This window comes from Lissotriton vulgaris, chromosome 8 (genome assembly GCF_964263255.1).
Source record: "Lissotriton vulgaris chromosome 8, aLisVul1.2, whole genome shotgun sequence".
NCBI classification, from domain to species: Eukaryota; Metazoa; Chordata; class Amphibia; order Caudata; family Salamandridae; genus Lissotriton; species Lissotriton vulgaris.
The window spans coordinates 668229359-668253647 of record NC_141696.1 but is presented as its reverse complement, the minus strand read 5'-3'; the positions used below and the strand labels follow the sequence as shown (position 1 = coordinate 668253647).

Genomic DNA, 24289 nt, shown 5'->3' with positions numbered 1-24289 from the left:
TTGGCAAGTGTTATTCCCAATCCCCCAGTAGGGACAACTTCTCAGTGCCCCCTTCCCAAATCCTCAGAAAGTTGAAGGAGAAAATTCCTCAGTTTTCGTGGAATGTGCCAGGACAGGACCTCACTAAAATGAGGCGAACACTCCCACCAAAATATGTCCAATGCAGGGCAACTCCCTATCATATGAAGGAAAGTGCCCTCCTCCGTATCACAGCGGAGGGGGGCACTTGAGGTGGTGATGATTCCCATGCACCAGAGACTATGACGTGTGAGGTAAACCCTGTGTAAGTATTTAAATTGTATCAAACGAAGCCTACATGCAAAGGCTGCTTCTCATGGGGAACCCAGAATCTCTGTTCCAGTCCTCGTTCTCCAGCTTCCCTACATCCATTTCTCAAGCTCTGCAGAGGGCACCAAACCTATCCGACTCGTTCGATATAAGGGTCTGGTAGTCTTTGGCTACTTTGTGGTCATCTAGCTCTTCCATAAGGATCTTGCCCTCAAGGGGATTGAATTCTGGGAGCTCCAATAGGGAGGCTATGCATAGGGTCAGTGGATAATGCAGCTGAAGCTATCTATAGAATTGACTATGGTGTAGGTGGTATCCCTCTGAAGATCTTGAAAGGATTTAAGGTCCTTGCCTTGCATAGCGTCCCCAAAGTAGAGATCCCGAGGAGATCCTACTTCCAGAATCCTGACATCTCTGCCACCCGTGGAAATAAGCCCCCATATCACAGTGGCATCTGCCCAGTCAATCTGCCCCACCATTTCATCCAGTGTAGCCTTGAACACCAAGATTTAAGAACCGTTTTCGTGGTCGGAGGAAGGTCAGTATGTCTACCTGCACTGTAGAGGTAAGTCACTAGAGCAGTGGTGTCCATTGCCCGTTTGCCTATAGCATATGCTGGGGCCCCTGTGTATCATACCACCAGTCATTTATGTTAAGGAGATGGGCTGCCAGATAACAGGATTCTACATTGGCTACTGCAATGCACCCACAGTAGGTAGACTCAAAACATTTGGCAAGAGCCACTCTGGAAATACCCCCATACCACAGGGACGCATTAAGGATGCAATTCAGCCTATGAAACAAAGATCATGGGATCTCAAATGGATAATTCTGTAATTGAAAGAGGAGTCTGAGACCAATTTAAAAATTGCTAACTGCCTAGAAGTAAAGGTCACATTTTTAACTCAGGTCTCTGAATATAGTTTTGTTACATTCATTCATTAAACTTTCCATGAAAAAATATTTCCTTGTTTCCTTCCTGATCTGCGAGTGGGTGCTTGAGTGGGTCTGTCAGTGGGTGTGAGGTAAAAAAAAGTAGGGGGCACACATGAGCAGGTCTTTGTGCCAGCTCCCCCTGTGATGGTCCTCCTGTCCAGCTTGCTTGTAGTCCGTTACCCTTTGCTGCCTTCAGTGTTGTGCCTCCTACGCTCATTTTATGCTCATTTTTCTGCCTCTTCTATCCTGCCCTCTATTTTGCCTCTTTCTGCCCATTATTATGCCTCTTTCTGCTCACTCCTGACCTATTTACCCTTCCTGCTCATTTCTGACTTCTATTTTGCCTCTTGCTGCTGGTTCCTCTTTTTTTTCTCAACATATTTTATTGAAATTGTCATCCTAAGCAGAAAAATACTTTTTCCCAAACCGTTTACAATAAATCTATTGAAGTGAGACTACATCCTGATAAACCACTGTATGCGAAAATAAACTGCTGAGTACTTCCTATGCTAAAAGTGCACGCTGTGTATGAGTTACGATACACATATATTTCATATTATATAATTTTAAAAATAGCATTTGCAATTACTGCATTTGCAATCATAAAAAAATAGTGTCTTGAGTTAAACCAAAAGAATGAAATAAAAAGGAAATGTAGATGAACATCCCATAATGACCAAGCACCCATAGGAATGTGAATTTGGAGACATTAAAACTAACACAAGTGCTGGAGATTTATGTGGGCATATATTATTCATGTAGTGGGATGCTGCTGTTTGGGTAATATGACTTTTTATGTGTTCTGATTTGCTAATGAAGAGCAACACTTGATTGCTTACACCCCAATGAATCTACCGAGTCTAATTTCATATGCAAAAATAATGTATAAAAACCCTCGATGTTGAGGGTGAGGCAGATGATTCTCCTGTTCTACTAGGCTTGCTGTATGTTGCTCTCTTGATTTTCTGGCCACTTAGGACTTCTAATAATTTCAGATTTTTGCATTCTCTGTATCATTTTCATTTAGAGCCTTCATGGTACTGCTTACTTTTTTAATTCTGTAACAAAACCTACAAATGTTTCCATTGATCTAAAACTCAGCCATTGAGTGGGGACGTTTCTTAAACGGATTGCATTTTCTTGATTATGATGTTGTGTTAACACAGGGATTTCTCATGAAATGAAGGTTTAACACCGTCTCTGAACCAGTGAACTATGGGTATTCTAATTGAGGTAACATTTCCGGGTACATCGCGCCAACACCAGCATCACACCTGTTCAGAAATCAAAGGTGTTGCTGAGCTCTGGTGTAAGGTGATTCGCTGTGCCGCAACAAGGCATGAGCTGCCATTTGCAGTGCACTTGGGAGGATCAATATGAAAAAAAAAGTTGTATTTCTTTGTTAATATTTAAAAGAAAACAGCTACCTTGGAAAAGTGATATTTTTATTCTTAGAAACCGATCTCTCACTTAAAAAGTTGTAAATGTTTAGGATTCCAAGATTAGCCATGGACAAATAAGACAATTAACGTGTACTAGTTTGTTGAAGTTTAAAATGTTTTCTTTAACTCAAAACTCAAATTGCAGAAGAGCATTACAAACAAATCGTCTCGTATATTTTTTTTAACTCAAATTGTTGACATTTATCACAATAGAATTTTAGTTGAATGGCGCAACCCTAGATGCGCTCTACAAGTTTTAGGCAGGTGTACAGGTATGTCGCCAAAATCCCTGCCCGGTGTATGTCAATCAGAGGTCTACCCACATAGGAAAATTAAAATTGTCTTGTGTTTAGTATTTTTACAATGTCATTCCTTCAAGCTGCCTTCATATTTTTTTGTATTTATTTTTGCTTTAGGATGCTCCTCATTTACTGTGCATGAGGAAATTCAATTTGTGAATACATTTGGTGTGAACAACATTGTCCTCTGTGGCTCATTCCGGGGCAGGGTTAAGTACAGAATGAGGTGCCATGTAACAGAGTATTTCCACGGCCTGTCAGATGTCTGGCATCGACATCTGCTCTGGGTTAGCAGAACAGCTGTCCCAGTCAGCTGGAACAGCTGTGCCTTTGCTGCACACAGAAGGCCAATGGCAACATGAATGGGATCGGCACAGATGAAAGACAGGTAAACTCCTCCAGGACGACAACCACCAAGTACAAAGCAGAGCGTTACACCACTAACATTAAAAGCTTTGCACTCTGATGTGTGCCTGAAGCCTATAATACAGCTGTAACGTTTCACAGATGAATGTCTTCATTTGATAAACACGGGTTAAGAATCTTTATTTTACTCTTTGGTATCTAGAAAGCGTAACTTTTATTTTACTATATTTATAAGGCTCAGAGCCGAAGGAGGTGTGGTACGATATGTCCTCTGGTTAGGTGCTAGCACATGGTATTGCTGACTTGGAGAGTTGCAACAGGGAAACTGACTCTTTGGAAGGAGAAGGTCGTTTTTTGCCAAGGCAAACATATTGACTTGGAGTAGTAGCCACACAATCCCTTAGGATCTCTCTATTTAGATCGGTCTCCTTGTTCATCCAGACTTTAAGCCAATGAAAAAGCGGGCGAAACGACAACATATCAGTCAGGTAAGGCATACCCAGCTCCTCATGTATGATGAATGCAGGGGTTCCCTTCTGGACATAGTTAGATTGAACTCATATAACAAATAGTTCAACATGTCTACCTGCAATGTGTATTCAACATGCATGCCCGAGATACGTGGACAGCCTGTTTCAGTTAAAATTCCTGCAGTTGGGTCCCTACACAGATGTAAGGGATTGTACGGCTTTGAACAATGCCCTCCACATTCCTTGGTTAAAATCAATCCGGGATGAATATAGGACCTTGGTAGGGCGGATCTCTATAGTAATCCGAATGCAATATAAAGAAAACATCTAATGTGGGCCAAGGTCACTTTTTTTAGACAGCGGCTGGCGAATAGGAAGAGTGTGATTTAATGAAGCCCATTGTACGTAAATATATTCTTCTTAAAACTTTACCCACACATTTTACGGTAGTGCGGCCTGCTATTACCTTTTAGGCCATGCTTTCAGGGTCCACCTTCTGGCCTCTACTTAGCTTTTTAAAGGTTGCAGTTAAGCTTAGATCTAGCTGCGACTAAATTTTATTTATAATAGCCCTGAAAGCGTGATCGTTTAAGCTTTATATATATATATATATATATATATATATATATATATATATATATATATATATATATATATATATATATATATATATATATATATAATGTGGATATGTTTTACGTCCTTTGTTTTTGTACTTTATAATGAATTGTTACCATTGATCAATTGATATTTCTGGATGGGAACCTTCAACGTTATAATGTAACTTGGACTTGCATGTTTTTTTATACAAAAGCTGAATAAAGTATTTTGATTTGATTTGACTTGGAATAGTAATATAACTTATGCAATAGCTTAGTATATATCTTTAACTCTCTAAAACATTTATGAAATGCTTAAACTCACAAGGCAATGTCATCAGTGATGTCATTTGCGGTGTCATCAGTGATGTCATCAGTGATGTCAATGACCATGTCATTAGTGATCTAATATGTGAGGTCATAAGCAGTGTATTGCAGGGGCGTAAGTTATAATTAGCACAGGTAACTATACCTGCTGAATTTCTATGGTTTTGTACGATGAAATCTGAGCCTAACCATACCGTCCCTTCAACCTTTGTTTTTTTTAGGTAATTTGTAAGGTTTTTTAAGTGCATTTCCTAACTCCAACTTCCCTGTACCATTTGTTTTTGCAGTAAATTTCTACGTTTTCTTTCAATCAAATTTCCTAACTATAATGTCCCTGTAACCTTTGTTTTCTTTTCAGTGAACTTCAGCGTTTAAAAAAATGTAATTTCTTAACTGTAATCTGTAACCTTTGAGCGTGTGTGTTTGAGTAGGTATGTGAGTGGGTGTGTGAGTCTCTGAATGGGTGTGTGAACGGGTGCATGAGTCTCTGAGTGAGTGGAGGAGCGTCTGAGTGAGTCTATAAAAGTGTGCAACATTCCGAGTGGATCGGTGAGTGGGTGCATGAGTATGTGAGAGGGTGGGATTCTCTAAATGGTTCTGTGAGTGTGTGTGTCTCTCAGTGGGTCTGTGACTGGGTGAACAAGGCTTAAATGGATCTGTGAGTGGGTGCTTAAGTAGGTCTGTCAGTTGGTGTGAGATAAAAACAAGTAGAGGGGACACAGGAGCAGGTCCTTGTGCCAGCTCCCCCCGTCCAGCTTGCTTGTAGTCCGTTACCCTTTGCTGCCTTCAGTTTTGTGCCTCCTCTGCTCATTTTATGCTCATTGTACTGCCTCTTCTATCCTGCCCTCTATTGTGCCTCTTTCTGCCCATTATTATGCCTCTTTGTGCTTGCTCCTGACCTTTATTCTGCCTCTTGCTCCTCATTTCTGATGTCTATTTTGCCTCTTGCTGCTGGTTCCTCTTTTTTTCTCAGCATATTTTATTGAATATTTGTACCATACAGACCGGAATACTCCGGACAAAGTGAGACATACATATACATTTCGAGAGACCGCAGTAATTCCAATTTTTCCACCAACTATGACTACAGTATGTATGGAGAAACGAAAACGTACAGTAATGAAACTGTATAAAACGTTGCGCATCCATACAGTGCATTCCATACCCTGTTCCCCCCCTATATCTCCTTTAGTTAGAGTCCCTAACCAGCTTTGTATTATTTTGATCTTGCCTGCATTACATTATTTCATCTTCTAGTCGTTGGCCCAATGTGGTGTGAGGTTCACTTGATAAGCCTCTAAAATCAGCCCATCTTTGCCATATTTTGCTGTGCTTCTGTGGACATCCACGTGCCGTGAAAACCGGGCGTTACAGACCCATATTGAAGTCCATGCCCTTTTTCCAGGCACCTATGCGAGGTGGAGTGTCTGCTTTCCATTGTCTATCAGTGTCCCGTTTGACTAGTGTGAGGCCTAGAAAGAGTAGGTGTAGTTCATATCTAATTCCCCCTATTCCCTCTGTGCAGTATAATAGTAGGAATTGTGGGGATCTGTTGTGGAGATCCCATGCCAACACTTCTGCCAGGCAATTTGTCACGCCGAGCCAGAAGCAATCTAATTCCGAGCAAGACCAATCGTATATAAGAATGTGTCTTCGTCTTTTTGGCAAGGTAGTCACTGTGGGGATACAGTGAGCCTCAATCCTCCATAGTCCATATCTGGTGTAGTATACCCTGTGCAGATACTTAAACTGTATGAGCCTCAGGAGGGTGGAGATCGCTGCTCCTCTGAAGACTCTAGCACTTCTTCTGTCCAGTTATCATCGCTGATTGGGCCCAGGTCAGTTGCCCATGTTGACCTCGGGGTATCTAGGGTACTGGGGTGGTTTGTTTTCAAGGATTGGTAGACTTTTGTTATTTTGTGTTCTCCAAGATCACCCATCAGGAGTTTACCCTCTAGCTGGCTTAATTTGGGAATAATGGTTACGTCTTGAATGAATGGGTGTAAAGCATGTCTTAATAGTAGATACTTATAGAACTGATTATGGGGCATTTGCTGCTGGTTTCTGACCTCTATTTTGCCTCTTTCTGCTCGCCACTGACCTTTATTCTGCTTTTTGCTGCTCGTTTCTGATCTCTATTTTGCCTCTTGCTGCTCATTTCTGACCTCTATTATGGTCTCTTTCTGATCGCTCCTGACCTTTATTTTGCCTCTTTTTGCTCCCTTCTGACCTTTATTTTGCCTCTTTCATTCTGACCTTTACTTAGCCTTTATACTACCTTCTGATCTTTATTCTGCCTCTTTCTGCTCATTTCTCACCTTTTTTGTGCCTCTTTTTGCTCTTTGCAGTCTTTTTTTTGCCTCTTTCAGCTAGTTTTTCATCTTTATTTTACCTCTTACAGCTCATTTCAGACCTCTATTTTGCCTCTTTCTGCTCGTTTCCAACCTTTATTTTGCCTCTTGCTGAAGGTTTCCGACCTTTATTCTGCCTCTTCCTGCTCATTTATTACCTTTATTTTGTCTCTTTCTGCTCATTGCTTACCTTTATTCTGCCTCTTTCTGCTTGCTTCTGACCTTTATTCTGCCTTTTTATACTCACTTCTGATCTTTATTTTGCCTCATTCTGCTTCTTTCCCCCAGGGCAGAGGGGGGGAGCCTCAAGGTCTCTGCGGTCCCAGCCGGCTTCCTGCCTCCTGCGGGAGCTGGCATTGCTCTTGCATGAAGGGAGCTGCTGAAAATGCATCTCCCTGCATATGAGAACAAAGGTTTCATCTCTTTCCCTGCCTGCAAGTCTGTGGGCAGAGAAAGAGATGAAACCTCTGCTTCCAGCAGGCAGATGCGCTTTGACTGAGCCCACCCACTGTAACTGAAGTGTTTGCTTTGGCTTCACAGGAGCTGTCACAGCAAATGTAAACAGCTTACAGGAGCCGCCCTGGGAGGTGGCCGTCCCCAGGCCCTTATTTGCTATAGGATGGGGGCAGTGTGGCCCCCCGCTTTAATGTTAATTGTAGCCCGATGGTGGTGGGCCCCATGCTGACTCCCAATTAATTTTATTTATAGCCTCGGGAGATGGTGGTTATCATCCGGGGGGGTCCTCGCAGCCCCCGCATTCAATTTAAAATAAACCTCGGGAAGGTGCTGGACCCCAGGGCGGTCTGCGGGGCCACCTATTCATTTGTTTTATAGCCCTGGGGAGGTTGGGGTCCCCTGGGCATCCAAATACCTGATAAGGGTGCTACGTGCGCTCCCTCCTTATATTTAATAAAGTAGGTATGCCCCCAGGACATGGCCCAACCCGGAGTTTTAATTCCAAACAAGCGTGGGAGACCCAACATCATTTTTTTTATTATGCTGCAAATTTGAGGATTCACCTGTGATTTTGCGGCAAATTTGAAGAAGAACATTTTTTTTTGGAGTTGCCTCCAGGAAAGAAGGCCACACACAATAGGTTTAATCCTTTTATTTTGAGGATGACTAAAGCATGCAGCCTGGTGGCTCCTCCCACAAGTATCTTAGCCAAACATGTTTCGGGCGTATAACTTGGACATTTCAAGGCACCGTGGCGCCTATTGTGGCTTTATTTTAGGTGGACTACAGAAACCAAGATTCACGCATACGCCCATTGGGGCGGGGACATTCTGTGAGTAGCTCACCTGTGCCGCTGTTTCCTTGACCAGTGATCAAGGGGGAGACTACAGCAAAAACATGTTTGGCTCAGATACTTGTGGGAGGAGCACCAGGCTGCATGCTTTCGTCATCCTCAGAATAAAAGGGTTACACCTATCGTGTGTGGCCTTTTTTCCTGGAGGCAACTCTTTTTTTGTGATATATATATGCAATGACAAGTAAAGCCATTATAATTGAGAAATAGTGGGAAGGAACTCTATTATGAAGCATGCCACCAAAGAGTATCCTTGGTGGGTGAGAGTTCTTTAAAGCAATAGGATTCTCTTTCCTTAGGTCGAGGGGAGGGCTCTTTGACTGATCCAATGGTTTACATCAATGACATTCCACAATATATGAACTTTAGAATTACTTTTGGTTAAAACTTCAAAATTTGCTTTACTATTTCATGTAACATCTCGGAGAATAATATTGATTGGAAATCTTGTGAACATGTTTTAATTGGAAATGGTGAAAGTCCAATAAAATTGGTTCATAAAAAAAGAGAAAAAATAGACAAAAACATAGTGTTAGATTTTCCAAAATATGTAAAGAGCGCAAAGCAAAATATAAGGTATGACCACCTAAACAAAAGAAGTTAAATCATCAAGAAACTACACTTATTATTCAGAAAAAATACTGCTGCAGCTGTCTTTTCTATCCGTATATCTGCACCAAAATCTTTGCACATCATTCTTGTCATCACATCATCCCTCATCCAACCATTTTTCACTTCTATCACACTTGAGGTAACTTACCTCTTGTACTCGGAAATGAATTATTCAGCTGCTCCATTACTTCTTCTAACCCTGTGCTTGTTCCATGTGGAGGGCTCAGCAGGTCATCTTCTGCTGAAGGAAACAGTAATGTTCACGGCAAATTAAAAAAAGAGCTGAACCATGTATGTCCATCACAATACTACAGAAAAGCACCCAATAAAATGCAATGAAACCAATCAATTTACCAGTCATACGTTATACTTCTTACTTCAAAATCAAAAGAAGCATTTTAAATAAGCAATTAACCCACTGAATCCAAGCAGAAGGACAGCTTCCTAACTCGCCTACAAAATTCCTAGTCGTGATGTCCTTGCTTGACTTGTAGGGCTGCGTTAAATAGTGTAGCACTTGGCATATGGGTTCTGTAGAAATTCTGTTGATAGAATTGCTTTCTAAAATTATCAAGGTATTTCTTAGCAGTATGTGCTCATTCATAAGAAAATATGTCCACTCTCAAACTTTTCTTGAGAACTGGATGACTCAGGGGCATGTCCAAAAAACATTTAGCAATGTCAACTCTCAAACCTAAATTCTAATAATTATGAAATCTAGGGACGAATATGACCTATATATCACACACCTATCCATAAGTCACTTAAGATCTTCTAATTTGTGTATAGGCACAATGGTATAGTTGTTGCAAACGGTTGTTATTCTGTTTCTGAACTTCAAGGAAGTTGGCTAGAAGACTTGTCACTTTCTTTGTTTAAAAAAAACACTTAAAAACAGCGAGAAATGCAGTGTAGAACAGTAGCTTTTGTATTTGATATGTCTGGCATCTATGACGTAACATCGACCCTAGCCTGAGACATGATCAGTCTGCCTCACATACATCAAATCTCACCTCTGAACCTCCTTTTCCCAGTGTTCTCCATGGGGGCATTTCATTGAGGAAATGTACTGAGGCATCCGTCAAAATTCCACCAGCCAGTCACCAACATCACAGTCATTACTCAGAATCAGCAAGTTTATTCACGTCACTCATACAGCCATTGAGAGCGCTGTGGTCCTTGGGTGTAATTACAAGGAGAGGTGTGGCTCAGTGGAGAGGTGTGGCTCACTGGTTAGAGGCGGCAGACCTGTAAGCAGAGAACGGCCTGGGACAAGTTCAATTCCCAACGCGGCAGGGTCGGGGACCTAAGGTCAACGGACTCGATAATTCTCGCCTCAGTGCCTACTCTAACCTGGGAACACACTCGGTAACTCTGGGCATTAAGCTTGCCTCATCTCTACAACGGCCCCCCACAGACGCCAGGGATGCCTGGTTTCACCCTGGAGATACCCAGTAAGGGACCATCTCACAGGGAAAACCAGGACGGGTCCCCCAGCGGTCTGCAGCACCAGGACACTCGGTTAGAGTAACAGTGCGCTTTACAAATATCCCTCATTTACATTTACAAGCTATAACTTTGGTTTTATTCGAACTCATAGCCAGGTTTAGAACCTCTCTTGCTGTTTTAACTTCTTTACAAATCAGCCCTGAGATTGTATCTGTCACTTGTTGCTAGAAGACCTGCACATGAAACACTCCCTAAGCAAAAGTATTTATTCTGTTTTATCACTGGAGCATCAGGGACATCCTTCAAATATTTCGGAGTTCATTTTTTGCAGTGTAGGCTATGGTAGTCCTACCAGCGGTGGCCGGCACAGGTGAATGCGGGGGTGGGCCGGTTGGGGGAAGTCGGCAGACGACGTAAAAGGTATAATTAAATAAATAAATAACACCTATTCCGTCTTCTGACGGCTCCCCGCCCTGCCCTACCCCTGCCATGCCTGCTCGTGCCAGCAGCTTCCGAGTCCTACGTAGGAATTGGATCCACGTCATTATGGGATCTCTACCTTTGGAAGATGTGTATATTCCACTACAATTACTGATTTCCCTTCACTATCCCTTCTTTGTATGTTAACTCTATACCGTTCAATTAATCTTCTCTTCCCTACTTCTTTTTGCAACCTGGCTAAAAAGAAAGTGAAAGACGAAAAAAAAGACGACAATTCTAATTAGTTTTAACAAATAGAATTTGAATTGTGTTGTTTACTGTGCACTGCATCCTATTCCAGATGTGCTGTGTGCTGTAATACACCTTGTAAATTCAGTATTTCTTTTAACGTAGTGTGATCCTTTTTGCCACAGACACACCTAAATATTTAATACCATCTAGAGTCGCAGACATTTCCAATCTTGTAACGTTGCGAATAATTGCTTCACTTCGCACAATCAGTACTCCTAAATAGACAATATGATGGTGAATCTGAGATAATCTTTCTTAGTACAGATTGTAGGGGAAACGGATTGCTTTGGATGAACAATAATTATAAGTCCGGTCAGCTTTTAGATGGATTCTGAAACAGAACCAGTCATTTGTATATTAGTAAACATTGAACGATAAAAGGTTGCTGAGGGAGCAAACCATCTAAGTTAACCATTTAGGCACAGGGTAAGCCTTAATATCTTACCCTTTGCCTGCCTTTTGCTCGTTTCCTACCTAGTACCTTATGTACTTAAACATGTTTTTTCACACATGCGTTTTGCTTATTTGTATTTGGTATATTTCTGCTCCTTTTATGCTCATGTGTGAGGTTATATCGTAGTGTTTACCTACCTCATCTACTCTTCGCTATTTTTCTCATTCCTCCATTTGTTGCCCCCATTATTTCCCTGGTGCAGTTCTTGGGTTAGGGTGCTGGGAGGCGTCATGGCTGTATGGCTATTCGTTACGAGTCATTTGTTACCATTACTAGTTTACTATCAGTTAATAGTGTGCAGTAATGTCCTGTGACCTGGGCACTGAGGTAGGCAGCTGTGGGCGACCTTCAGTGTGAGCAGAAGTAGCGAGCTGAAGCACTCTGTAGGGACTAGTTTGACAGCGTGACGTCCGAACAGTAACAGTAATTCTGTGGGCTCTGCAGGCACTGTGCTGACATGGTTATACGCAAGGCAAATGGAGCACTTCAGCAGCGGCTGCTGCTCAAGTCAAAGGCGCGTCCATCGACTAAATGTTGGAGACGGCCGTGGGTGTTATTAGTAATGAAGTTGCCTTGACTGAACGCAGATTGTCTTTGGGCCTCAGTCCTGTTCCTGGTCCCGCTCTTGCAACCGATTCATGTAACTGAACTGACCCTCTGACTTGGTAACTTTTCCTACGTATTTCATCGGTTTACGTGATCTTTGCTACCTGCCACGGGTATGGTCAACCCTGGTTCGATGGCAGCCAAAAGAAAAAAAAGAGGGTTGCAAGGAAATAAGTCAATCAAATCAAGAGGGATTTGATTTGGACACTATCTCTATCCGCACTATTACCAACACTTTATTGAATGATTGTTGTAAAAGGTTTCTGGCTATTCTTCTAGCGGAACGATCCCGGATTGTGGATCGCGTCAAGGCTATTAAAATCAGTTTGAGTTTCTCTCACTTTTTCATAGTGCGGCTGTCTCCAGCGAACCTTTGCCCAGTCCTAATGCAGGACGGTCTTTGGATTTAGGAACCATTTCTGATTACCACTGATGTTGCCACTCCTGCCTTATCATCCAATGCATACTTGCTGGAGGCCAACCCAGCCAGTTCTTTACTCCCTTTACAGACTAGCCTTTTGGAGGCTGCATAGGGTACCCGGATGAAGAAATCTTGCAGTGAGGTTCCATGGCCTTCATCTCAACCATCTACTGCCTGCAAAGGCCAGGTAGATGAAGCTCAGCAGTTGCGACCAAGAGCGCACCGAGTTCAGGCAGAAGTCTAGAAATTAACCTCCTCCTTTGCTGCTTGTCCCTATGTGGCAGTACTGATAGGGGTCCCCGAAAGTTTGTATGAACAATCAGACTGTTGAAGAACTCGCCAACAAGGTGTTAGACTGGTAGGTTAGGAACAAAGGTTTCCAGTTTTCTGCTCCATCTGGGATCATTATGGTCGGCTGGATTGGTGCAGTCCTAGGAAAAACTGAAGGGAAGTGTGTCATCATCAAACTTAGGCAGCCAGAGATGGCACATAGTTTGTTGACCTATTGTTTTGACCAGGCACATATTGAAAGCAAGATTCTGATGGCCCAGTTGGGTAATTTCTATAATCCTCTGTTGGTTTTGGCCATGTCAACTCTTTGTACAGCCCAGTACCCCCAGGGTCTATTGGGTTGCAAGGTAACCCTTATAACCCTCACCCAAAACCTGATCAGCTTCTTAACACAGGCGAGTAGGCCAACTCTATGTACTCATCTAAGGGCATCTCTTTAGCTAATCGTATTGTTGTAATTGGCCCGGCCGCGTTAGCGATTAGCTGAACCTACACGTTGTCCTCCTTAACTTGGCTATATATGATAACGCCATTTTGAATGTTACGGCGGCCATCTTAGATCATGAGCGGCCTCGTGGCCGACGTGCCCTTTAGTCCGTTGTCCGTTCCACTGACCACTCTTGTCTGCCCAGCAACAGGCTATTTTTAGTACTGGTCAAGCCCGCATGCGCAGTCCCCACTGACCCGTAAACCTTCAGGAATGTGCACCAAACTGACCAGCGGAGTTGTGCCCCCTCCAATGAGCTGGCAGTATTCCAAAACATGACCATATATGTCCCTAAAAATGTGTTTTAACTTGTGCCGCCTATCTTTTATTGCCCCAAACTGTATATAAACGGGGTCACACCGATGTTCGGTGTGATACCTCTTGCATTACCAAAGGGTGCTGTTTGAGTGTACCACCACCCCATGGGGTCTTAATAAACTTGTTCTTTGCCTTTTACAGTATCCGTGCCAACAGTTCTTGAGTGTAAGTGGGTTATCTCCGGAGCGTGTAGGCCTTGGGAACCCCGAATTACTTCAATTGGCGACCACGAAGGGACTCATCGGCGACTCGGATGCCCGAAGGAGAGGTCGTGACGAAGGCTTGGAAACCCGCCATGGGCGCGCGCTGCCACGAGTGACCCGAGTCTTGGCTGCCACGGTGTTTTTTCCTTTCCTTCCGATCTGACCTTCCAGGTGGCGCCGGTCTCCGACTGAGTTTTCGAAGTGTCTGCATCGCTGAGAAAGTGCCGTTTGGCTGATTTGGCTTACAAGACCTTGGCAGTTGGAATCTGGACATTTGGGAATTTGGGTAAGCTTTGTGATCGGTAAGGTAGTCTTCGGACGCTTACTGAGGTCCTATGGTTTGTGTTCGGTAAGGTAGTCTTCGGACGCTTACTGAAAATCTGTGCTTTGTGATCTGTAAGGTAGTCCTCGGACGCTTGCCGAAGTCCTACGATCTACGTCCTTCGATTTGAGTTAGCTAACATTGTGAATTTGTGATCTTTGAACTTATATGTGTAGTGCACTTCACATAGGCAGGCATGTAGAGATGTTTCTCTAACTTTGTTTTTTTCCTTTGAGCGGCACAACCGTGCGAAGAACTGTAAGTGCCATTTTGTCCGGTGTCACGTTTTCGTGATACTTTTTGAACATGCCTGTTTTTAGCACACTCCGAGGAATGTGTTGTCTTGGAGAAGGTACCTCAATTAGGTTAGCGGAATCACAGCCGGCTCCCCCAGAGGGAACACCAAATAGGGAGATGTACATAAAATTTGGCCTTCCCCCTATTATGTACAGTAAATTATGGCCTAAATACACTAAGGCCGATTCTGAATTGCAGTGGCCTCTACACGGGTCCTATGATTTGAGTAAAATACAATTTGTAGAGCAATGTCTGTTTCAACGCAGGTCTAGACAAAATATGTTTGATTGCGTGCGAATGTGGGAGAAAGCGGCGCGCGAGCGAATGAAGCGTGAGGTTGCCTTGGCGGACAAAGAGCAGCGCAAGGCTGCTCGGGATAAGGCTTTACAGCTTGAGGAAAAGGAGGCTCAGGAGAAGAAAGAAAGGGAGGAACGGGAACGTAAATTGCAAACGACTGGTCAATTTCCTATTCGCCGACCACTTTATCCTGTCCTTAATAATGAAATTGATGATTTTTCTTTGTTAGATCGGTCACCGCCTCCGTACGTTTCGCCGACGGCTCCGGCTGCGGATTCCGAGGATGATGGACAGGATCAGTTGAGCCAGAAGGGGGTATCGGCTCTCAGGTTTACTGCGGAGAGGTCCGCTCATTTACGCAGTTGGGCTCGTAAAGTGAATAAGCATTGTGTTACTCAGGAGCAGTTGTTAACAGAAAAGAAAGGGTGGTCGGATCTTGAATTAATGTATTTTCTGTCCAGTCTGGCGGATGAAGTTGTAAACGCATATCGTGAACTTTCTGATACGCTAGAGCCTAAAGTGTTGTCGGTGTATCGTGAGAATTTAGCTAAAGGTGATTTTGATCTTTCAGATGTTGACGACCTGTTCAAGCAATTGATCAAGCTGCGGGATGAGACAACCCAATTGCGGGAGGAACGGAAACGGAGGCAAAAGGAGTCCGAATCGGAGAATAACGGGCGGGCTAAGGAGTGTTCTCTCCGTGGTTCAGATAAGAGTTCTGCGTTGCATGTTATGCCTATGCGTGAAGCCGCGCCTTTGTATGTTCCACCAAAAGGGGAAGGTACGGATGATGATAAATTGTCGAAGGATGCGAAAGGGTATTTTGTGTATAATTGGGTATACACGCCATGGAATAGAGCAGATGTCATGGCATTGAAAAATTCTTTACCTGATCTTCGGAAGAATCCGGCGGCATTTTATGAGGGGGTGGAGGGAGCTATATCGTCTTGTGTGATGACTCTTGTGGATATAGATTTGTTTTTTGGACTAATTTTACCACCTGATATGTGGAGGCAAATTCGTAAAAATAATGATGAAACGACATTAGGGGGGACATGGAAAGACATAAATGCTGCAGATTTGGATAGAGAACCAGCATGTAAGCCTTGTCAGTTAATTCTAGACCTTCCGGCAGCTATATTGAATAAATTAAAAACGCTCGTTCCCTCCAAAAAGATTGATTGGACCATGTTAACGTCGTGCAAGCAGAAACCCGATGAAACGGTCTCAGATTTCTTTACACGCTTCGAGGAGGCGTTTCATGATTACAGTGGTCAATCTTTAACTGACGATACGGGTCGGCATTTGTTTGTAGATAAGTATGTAGCTAATCTCCTACCAGAGATTGCAAAGCGATTGAAGTCGAGTGAGAGTTCCTGGGCCACGGCGACCCCTGCGTCCTTGTTAACTATGGCTCAGTATTATGAGCGGCAGGAAGTGGAGGCTAAAGAAAGTGTAGAGAAAAAGGCGAAGGAATTGAAAACGAAGGTGATGTTGGCGCAGGTTCGGGGAACACAGGGTAGAGGGAATGATAGAGGTAGACGAGGTGGAGGAAACGCATCGTATGGTCGTACGGACATTGCGGAGGATCAGTGTGCTTATTGTAAGGAGTTCGGGCATTGGGCCGAAGATTGTCCGGTACTTCGTGAGCAGCGTAGTCAGCGTGGTCGAGGAAGTGGAAGGTCAAGAGGAGGTTATACTGGAACGAGAGGTGGCGGAGGTGATCGTAGACAGGTTGAGGAGAGGGGCCGTGGCCAGGACGAACGAAATACGTTTGATAGACGGAATCAATATCAGATTTCGGAAGGAGAGAATGTGGAACACCAGGATTATGTTCATGCATAGGATTGCGTAGGATGGGGTAAGGAATCAGTTGAAGTGCCGGTAGATCAGCAAGGTCCATATGTAACAGCGGGTATTTTGGGTTCTACTGATCAATTTCTAGTCGACACAGGGGCTACTCGTAGCGCTCTGTCGAAAAACTTGGTTCCGAGGGCTCCCCTGTCTGGCGAAATGATTACGTGTGTAGGGTTTGATGGCACACCCTCCCCCAGCCCATTGTCCAAGCCCCTTGCACTATGCATTGACAAATACTTTAGTTTTGGCCAATTTTTGTTATCTCCCCATACCCCAGACAATATCCTGGGCATTGATTTGCTTAAATATTTTCGAGCGACAATACGTTGCGCTCCAGAGGGAGTGCGGGTTATTCTGAATGACAATTACCCTGACCCTGACAGATTTTATGCCATTTTAGACATCCCTGCTTTGGCCTCTCTACCGCACACGTTGTGGGCGACCTCAGATACGGATGTGGGAGAGATGCGTATTCCACCAATACACATTACTGTTAAGGAGGGGGCCCCTCTACCACGAGTGCCACAGTATAAGATTTCGAGAGAAGGTGAAATTGCATTGACGCATATTGTTCAGGATTTGATTTCTGCAGGGGTGGTGGAGGAGGTCCCTTATAATGTCTGTAACAGCCCTATTCTACCGATTCTTAAGAGAGACTCAGATGGCAAGATCTATCGATTTATTATTGATTTGCGTGAGATAAACAAAATTGTCATTCCCCAATACCCGGTGGTGTCTGATATCACGACCTTGCTTACCTTGGTTCCACCGACGGCCACCACCTTTAGCGTTATTGACTTAAAGAATGCGTTCTTTTCCATCCCTGTTCACCCTGATAGCAGATATCTGTTTGGTTTTACACTCAATAATAAATCGTATAGATTTTGTCGCGTTCCCCAGGGATATACTGAAAGCCCTAGCATCTACAGCCAGGCTTTGAAACAGCAACTAGATTCCTTTAAATTGCAGTCTGGCGTTGCGCTCATCCAGTACGTGGATGACCTTCTGCTTGCCGCTGACTCCTATGCGCAATGTGAACAGAGTACGCTTGCGTTGCTTTCCTTTTTGGCACAGCACAATCACAAGGTTTCCAAGAAAAAGCTCCAATATTGCAGACCCCAGGTGACCTACCTCGGTCATCTGTTGTCTAAGGAGGGGCGTGCATTAACATCTGATCGAATTCAAGCAATTTTAGACACACCAGTCCCCCGCACGCAGAGAGATGTGCGTGCCTTCATAGGGTTAACGTCCTTTTGTAGACAATGGATCATGGGTTTTTCACATATCATAAAACCCTTGCTAGCATTACTGTCCAAAGCTACACCGATGCCTCTTGAGTGGACAGATGAATGTCAGAGAGCTTTTGAGCAGTTGAGGCAGGCCCTTTGTTCCGCACCCGTGTTAGGTACACCAGACTACACGAAACTTTTCACATTGTACGTGCACGAGAATGATGGGTGCGCGTTGTCAGTGTTAGTGCAATTACACGGGGATAAGCAGAGACCATGTGCATACTTCTCTGCCATTTTGGATCCTGTAGCACGAGGGTTGCCTGGGTGTTTGAGCGGTAGCAGCAACAGCAGTAGCCATACGGCAGAGTGAGGGCATAGTGTTATCACACAAATTGTTGGTGTTAGTCCCTCACGCAGTAGATGCCCTGTTAAACCAAACAAAGACTCAATACCTTACGAGTGCACGGCTAACAGGATATGAGCTAACACTCTTAGCGCCACATATTACACTGAAAAGATGCGCTACTTTGAACCCCGCCACTTTATTGCCCTATCCGGCCGAGGAGGGTCAGGAAGAAAAACATCATGACTGTGTTTTCCTGACCGAGGAACAGACAAAGGGTCGTGTCGATTTACAGGATGTGCCACTTCCAGATGTGGATGGGGAACTGTGGGTTGATGGATCGTGTTTAAGGCTGCCAGATGGTACGACCTCCGCAGCATATGCGATCACGACGCTTAAGACAGTGGTAGAAACAGCTAGGATACCACAAAAATCGGCTCAGGCAGCAGAGCTGATAGCTTTAACAAGAGCCTGCGAATTGAGTGCCGGATTATGTGTGAACATATACACGGACAGCCGGTATGCCTTTGGAGTGGCCCATGACTTCGGGCTGCTTTGGAGGGAACGCGGGTTTCTGACATCACACGGAGAGCACATTATGCACGGAGAGCTAGTGCGTGATCTCCTAAATGCGTTGCTTTGCCCTAAGAAAGTAGCGATAGTGAAGTGCAGTGCCCATAAAAAGATTACGGATAAAGTGGGTCAAGGAAATGCCTTTGCAGACAGCATAGCAAGGCAAACGGCTATGTCCCGAACTAGCTCCCCCATGTACGTGGTACAATCACAGGCTGAGCGATGGAGTGATGCTAGAGCAGAAATACGGGATATTCAAAAATCAGCCACAGAATCTGAACTTGCGGCTTGGGCAGCAGATGGGGTACTAGATGACGAGGGTTGTTGGAGAAGCAAAGACATGGAGAAGTGGAAATTGCCTGCGGCTTACTTACAGGCGATGGTCCAGATGACACATGGACTGGCTCATGTCGGAGCTCTTGCAATCACTCGGCTTTTAACACGAGTTTGGGAACATCCCGAGATTGCTAATACTGCAAAGAGAGTAGTGCAGACCTGCCTGGTATGTTTGCAACACAATACTGGAAAGGGGACTCATACTCCGAAAGGAGGGTTCGTTCCACCTTCTGCACCGTTTGAGGTGCTTCAAATGGATTACATCCAACTCGAGCGCTGCAATAACCTGAAGTACGTCCTAGTGGTGGTATGTGCTTTTAGCAAATGGGTTGAGGCCTACCCCACGAAAGACAATACGGCTTTGACAACGGCTAAGGTGTTGCTTAAGGAATTCTTTCCTCGCTTTGGAGTTTGCAAATTTTTGTGGAGCGATAATGGGCCCCATTTTGTTGGAAAGATTGTGGAATACGTACTGAAGGGGTTAGGGATTCAGCAGAAGTTCCACGCTGTATTCCACCCTCAGTCAGCAGGTTTGGTCGAGCGGTACAATGCCACGCTGAAGCTTAAGCTGGCCAAAATTGTGGCGTCTACATCGTTGAAGTGGCCAGATGCTTTGCCGCTAGCGCTACTATCTCTTAGATCAGTACCCCACTCACGAACTGGCCTTACGCCCTATGAGGTGGTGTTTGGCCGCCCTATGAATATCTGGGGGGTGCCCAAGCCGCGATTAATACATGATGTGCCTTGTGTTATGATGAATGATTATTTGGCACGATTAACAAATGATTTGCTCTCTATTCATCAACAGGTTCGAGAAGCGCTCCCTGACAACTCTACTGGAGAGGGCCATGATCTTCGTCCTGGTGACCATGTAATGGTCCGCTCGTTTGAGAGAGCAAGCAGTCTAGAGCCCAGGTGGAAGGGCCCCGAGCAGGTCCTCCTTGCGACCCGTACCGCAGTACGAGTGACAAACAGGAAGCGGTGGGTGCATTCGACACATTGTCGCCGTGTCTCTCCGGATCTGGTGACTCCTGCTGTGTTGACTGATTATAAGGAGATCTTGGAGAAAGAGAAGAGCCCAGCTGTGACGTTGGCCGAAGTGGAGGGAGCCTTCCCGGACCAATCTGCCCCCGGAAGAGAGCGCTACGACTTGCGTCCACGATAAGATTTTTTTTTGTTCCTTTTTTAATGACTGGTTGGTTACCGCTCCAGGTTTGTGAAACGGAAACCGGGAATTCCAAGGGGGGGGGATCAGTTCTGCCAGAGTAGCGACACCCGTCTTGGCCCGGAGAAGAAAACAACGGCTACCTCGGAGTTCAGCACCGCATTTTTCTTTTTTAGGTATACACGTACGTGCCATCTGAGACTTTGCACGAACATTCTTGAACTATGGCATCAACGGCATCTCGTGATAAGAAAATATTGGGTGCCTTTCTCTTTGTTTTGACTATTGTGGTGATAGCTGTTATAGCCTGGGTAGTCGAACTTGTGGTGCCTGTACGTGAACATTTGCTGCCGACTACCCCGGCACCGTCTGAACATTTTCATTTTACACTGCATTTCCATGAAGAGCGCCATCGCCAAACGTACTTAAATAACAGCTTCATTCAGATCCTTCACCACACACATAACATGACCAATACCTCGAATTGCTGGGTGTGTGGGATGTTGCCTGGGCACCAGAAGAGAGGGGGCACCCCACTTATTCCACTCCCGTTTTCACATAATGGGTCATGCAACGCCTGGTACACCCTCCTTTTTACTCTGAGATGGCCAACTAAAGGGGGGGTGCTTTTCCGTTTGAATAGAGTATGTTCCCATGACAAGGATGGGTTTCCCCGGGCTGAGGGTACTCGTTTCGAATGGGAGGAGTATAGGCCTGACAATGTATCTGCCCCACGTGTATACAGCAATCAGCGGAACGTTAATGTATCTAGTGCTCATGTCATAAATGTCATTGCTACAAAAGCCGATTTATGTATCAGAAACAAGGGCACGATTGCAGTGGGGAAAAGCGAATGTAACATTACTCTTACGTTTGATAGCCCGAATGGCATTTCATTTGTTGCATCACGAAATACATACTTTATCTGTGGAACGAAGGGATACCATCAGCTTCCAGTGGGGTGGTTGGGCACGTGCTACGTATCGTTTGTGTTACCCCCTGTATTCATTGCTCCCCCGATGTACCACAACGATTATACACTGTACCATGATTTCGTTTTGAATAGGGTTAAACGAACTGTTGCCCTAGAGGACATTGATCAAACGGACACTGCATTACAACAGTATGTGGATTTTAATCTGGGACTATTCTCCTTTGTGGGGGCTGCATTGAACAGCCGGAAAATCAGACGACTGACACGTGTTGTCGAGGCTGTTGCGAATGACACTGCCATTGCCCTGGGGAATATTACCGAGGAACTACAGATTTCCAGAATTGTCACCCTCCAAAATCGAATGATGTTGGATGTTGTTTTGGCTGATCGTGGGGGGGCATGTAGAATTATCTGAAGCAGCTGTTGCGTATACGTCCCGGACAATTCTCCATCTGTGTATGATGCTATTTCCAAGCTGCATAAAATAGCTGCTGAAATACACCCGGACAATGGAACTTGGACACTTTCAGGATGGTTCTGGTCCATGATTGCAACTTGGGGCTGGAAACTGTTGACAATTCTCTGTATACTTGTGGGAGCAATGTTTTTTATATGTTTATGTATTCAATGTGGCCCAGCCTTATGTACAATGTGTTTATCAGCTTGCTTACCATCAAGGCGAGCTCTTGCCCACGACAAAATGATGCTGCACAAAGAGGTGACACAAATTATGTTAATAGACATCGAGGACGAACATCCTGATTATGTTCATTATGAGGTAGATTCAGCTAAACGCTAAAAGGGTCGTCTGTTGTAATTGGCCCGGCCGCGTTAGCGATTAGCTGAACCTACACGTTGTCCTCCTTAACTTGGCTATATATGATAACGCCATTTTGAATGTTACGGCGGCCATCTTAGATCATGAGTGGCCTCGTGGCCGACGTGCCCTTTAGTCCGTTGTCCGTTCCACTGACCACTCTTGTCTGCCCAGCAACAGGCTATTTTTAGTACTGGTCAAGCCACGCATGCGCAGTCCCCACTGACCCGTAAACCTTCAGGAATGTGCACCAAACTGACCAGCGGAGTTGTGCCCCCTCCAATGAGCTGGCAGTATTCCAAAACATGACCATATATGTCCCTAAAAATGTGTTTTAACTTGTGCCGCCTATCTTTTATTGCCCCAAACTGTATATAAACGGGGTCACACCGATGTTCGGTGTGATACCTCTTGCATTACCGAAGGGTGCTGTTTGAGTGTACCACCACCCCATGGGGTCTTAATAAACTTGTTCTTTGCCTTTTACAGTATCCGTGCCAACAGTTCTTGAGTGTAAGTGGGTTATCTCCGGAGCGTGTAGGCCTTGGGAACCCCGAATTACTTCAATATGCTGTTCTTTCGAGTTGCTCTCAAGCTGATCGAGTGTTTATTTCTACTTTAGAGGACATAGCAAAGCCTGTTCCTGTTACTTCTTATTTAGTGGTAAATCAACTCGGGCCCAAGAGGCGCCTTAACACCAGGGTACCCTGTTCCTGACCGAGGAACAGACAAAGGGTCGTGTCGATTTACAGGATGTGCCACTTCCAGATGTGGATGGGGAACTGTGGGTTGATGGATCGTGTTTAAGGCTGCCAGATGGTACGACCTCCGCAGCATATGCGATCACGACGCTTAAGACAGTGGTAGAAACAGCTAGGATACCACAAAAATCGGCTCAGGCAGCAGAGCTGATAGCTTTAACAAGAGCCTGCGAATTGAGTGCCGGATTATGTGTGAACATATACACGGACAGCCGGTATGCCTTTGGAGTGGCCCATGACTTCGGGCTGCTTTGGAGGGAACGCAGGTTTCTGACATCACACGGAGAGCACATTATGCACGGAGAGCTAGTGCGTGATCTCCTAAATGCGTTGCTTTGCCCTAAGAAAGTAGCGATAGTGAAGTGCAGTGCCCATAAAAAGATTACGGATAAAGTGGGTCAAGGAAATGCCTTTGCAGACAGCATAGCAAGGCAAACGGCTATGTCCCGAACTAGCTCCCCCATGTACGTGGTACAATCACAGGCTGAGCGATGGAGTGATGCTAGAGCAGAAATACGGGATATTCAAAAATCAGCCACAGAATCTGAACTTGCGGCTTGGGCAGCAGATGGGGTACTAGATGACGAGGGTTGTTGGAGAAGCAAAGACATGGAGAAGTGGAAATTGCCTGCGGCTTACTTACAGGCGATGGTCCAGATGACACATGGACTGGCTCATGTCGGAGCTCTTGCAATCACTCGGCTTTTAACACGAGTTTGGGAACATCCCGAGATTGCTAATACTGCAAAGAGAGTAGTGCAGACCTGCCTGGTATGTTTGCAACACAATCCTGGAAAGGGGACTCATACTCCGAAAGGAGGGTTCGTTCCACCTTCTGCACCGTTTGAGGTGCTTCAAATGGATTACATCCAACTCGAGCGCTGCAATAACCTGAAGTACGTCCTAGTGGTGGTATGTGCTTTTAGCAAATGGGTTGAGGCCTACCCCACGAAAGACAATACGGCTTTGACAACGGCTAAGGTGTTGCTTAAGGAATTCTTTCCTCGCTTTGGAGTTTGCAAATTTTTGTGGAGCGATAATGGGCCCCATTTTGTTGGAAAGATTGTGGAATACGTACTGAAGGGGTTAGGGATTCAGCAGAAGTTCCACGCTGTATTCCACCCTCAGTCAGCAGGTTTGGTCGAGCGGTACAATGCCACGCTGAAGCTTAAGCTGGCCAAAATTGTGGCGTCTACATCGTTGAAGTGGCCAGATGCTTTGCCGCTAGCGCTACTATCTCTTAGATCAGTACCCCACTCACGAACTGGCCTTACGCCCTATGAGGTGGTGTTTGGCCGCCCTATGAATATCTGGGGGGTGCCCAAGCCGCGATTAATACATGATGTGCCTTGTGTTATGATGAATGATTATTTGGCACGATTAACAAATGATTTG

At 44.8% G+C, this 24289-nt stretch overlaps 1 protein-coding gene across 3 annotated transcripts in view; it reads right to left on the bottom strand.

Moving 5' to 3' along the window:
* The window catches only part of DMD (dystrophin), a 4652165-nt gene that overhangs the window by 30090 nt on the left and 4597786 nt on the right, over positions 1-24289 (bottom strand). For all 3 annotated transcript variants that reach the window (XM_086934537.1, XM_086934536.1, XM_086934538.1), the window contains one exon: positions 9148-9240. In XM_086934537.1, coding sequence (XP_086790663.1) covers positions 9148-9240 — 93 coding nt within the window. The remainder of the gene's footprint in view (positions 1-9147; positions 9241-24289) is intronic.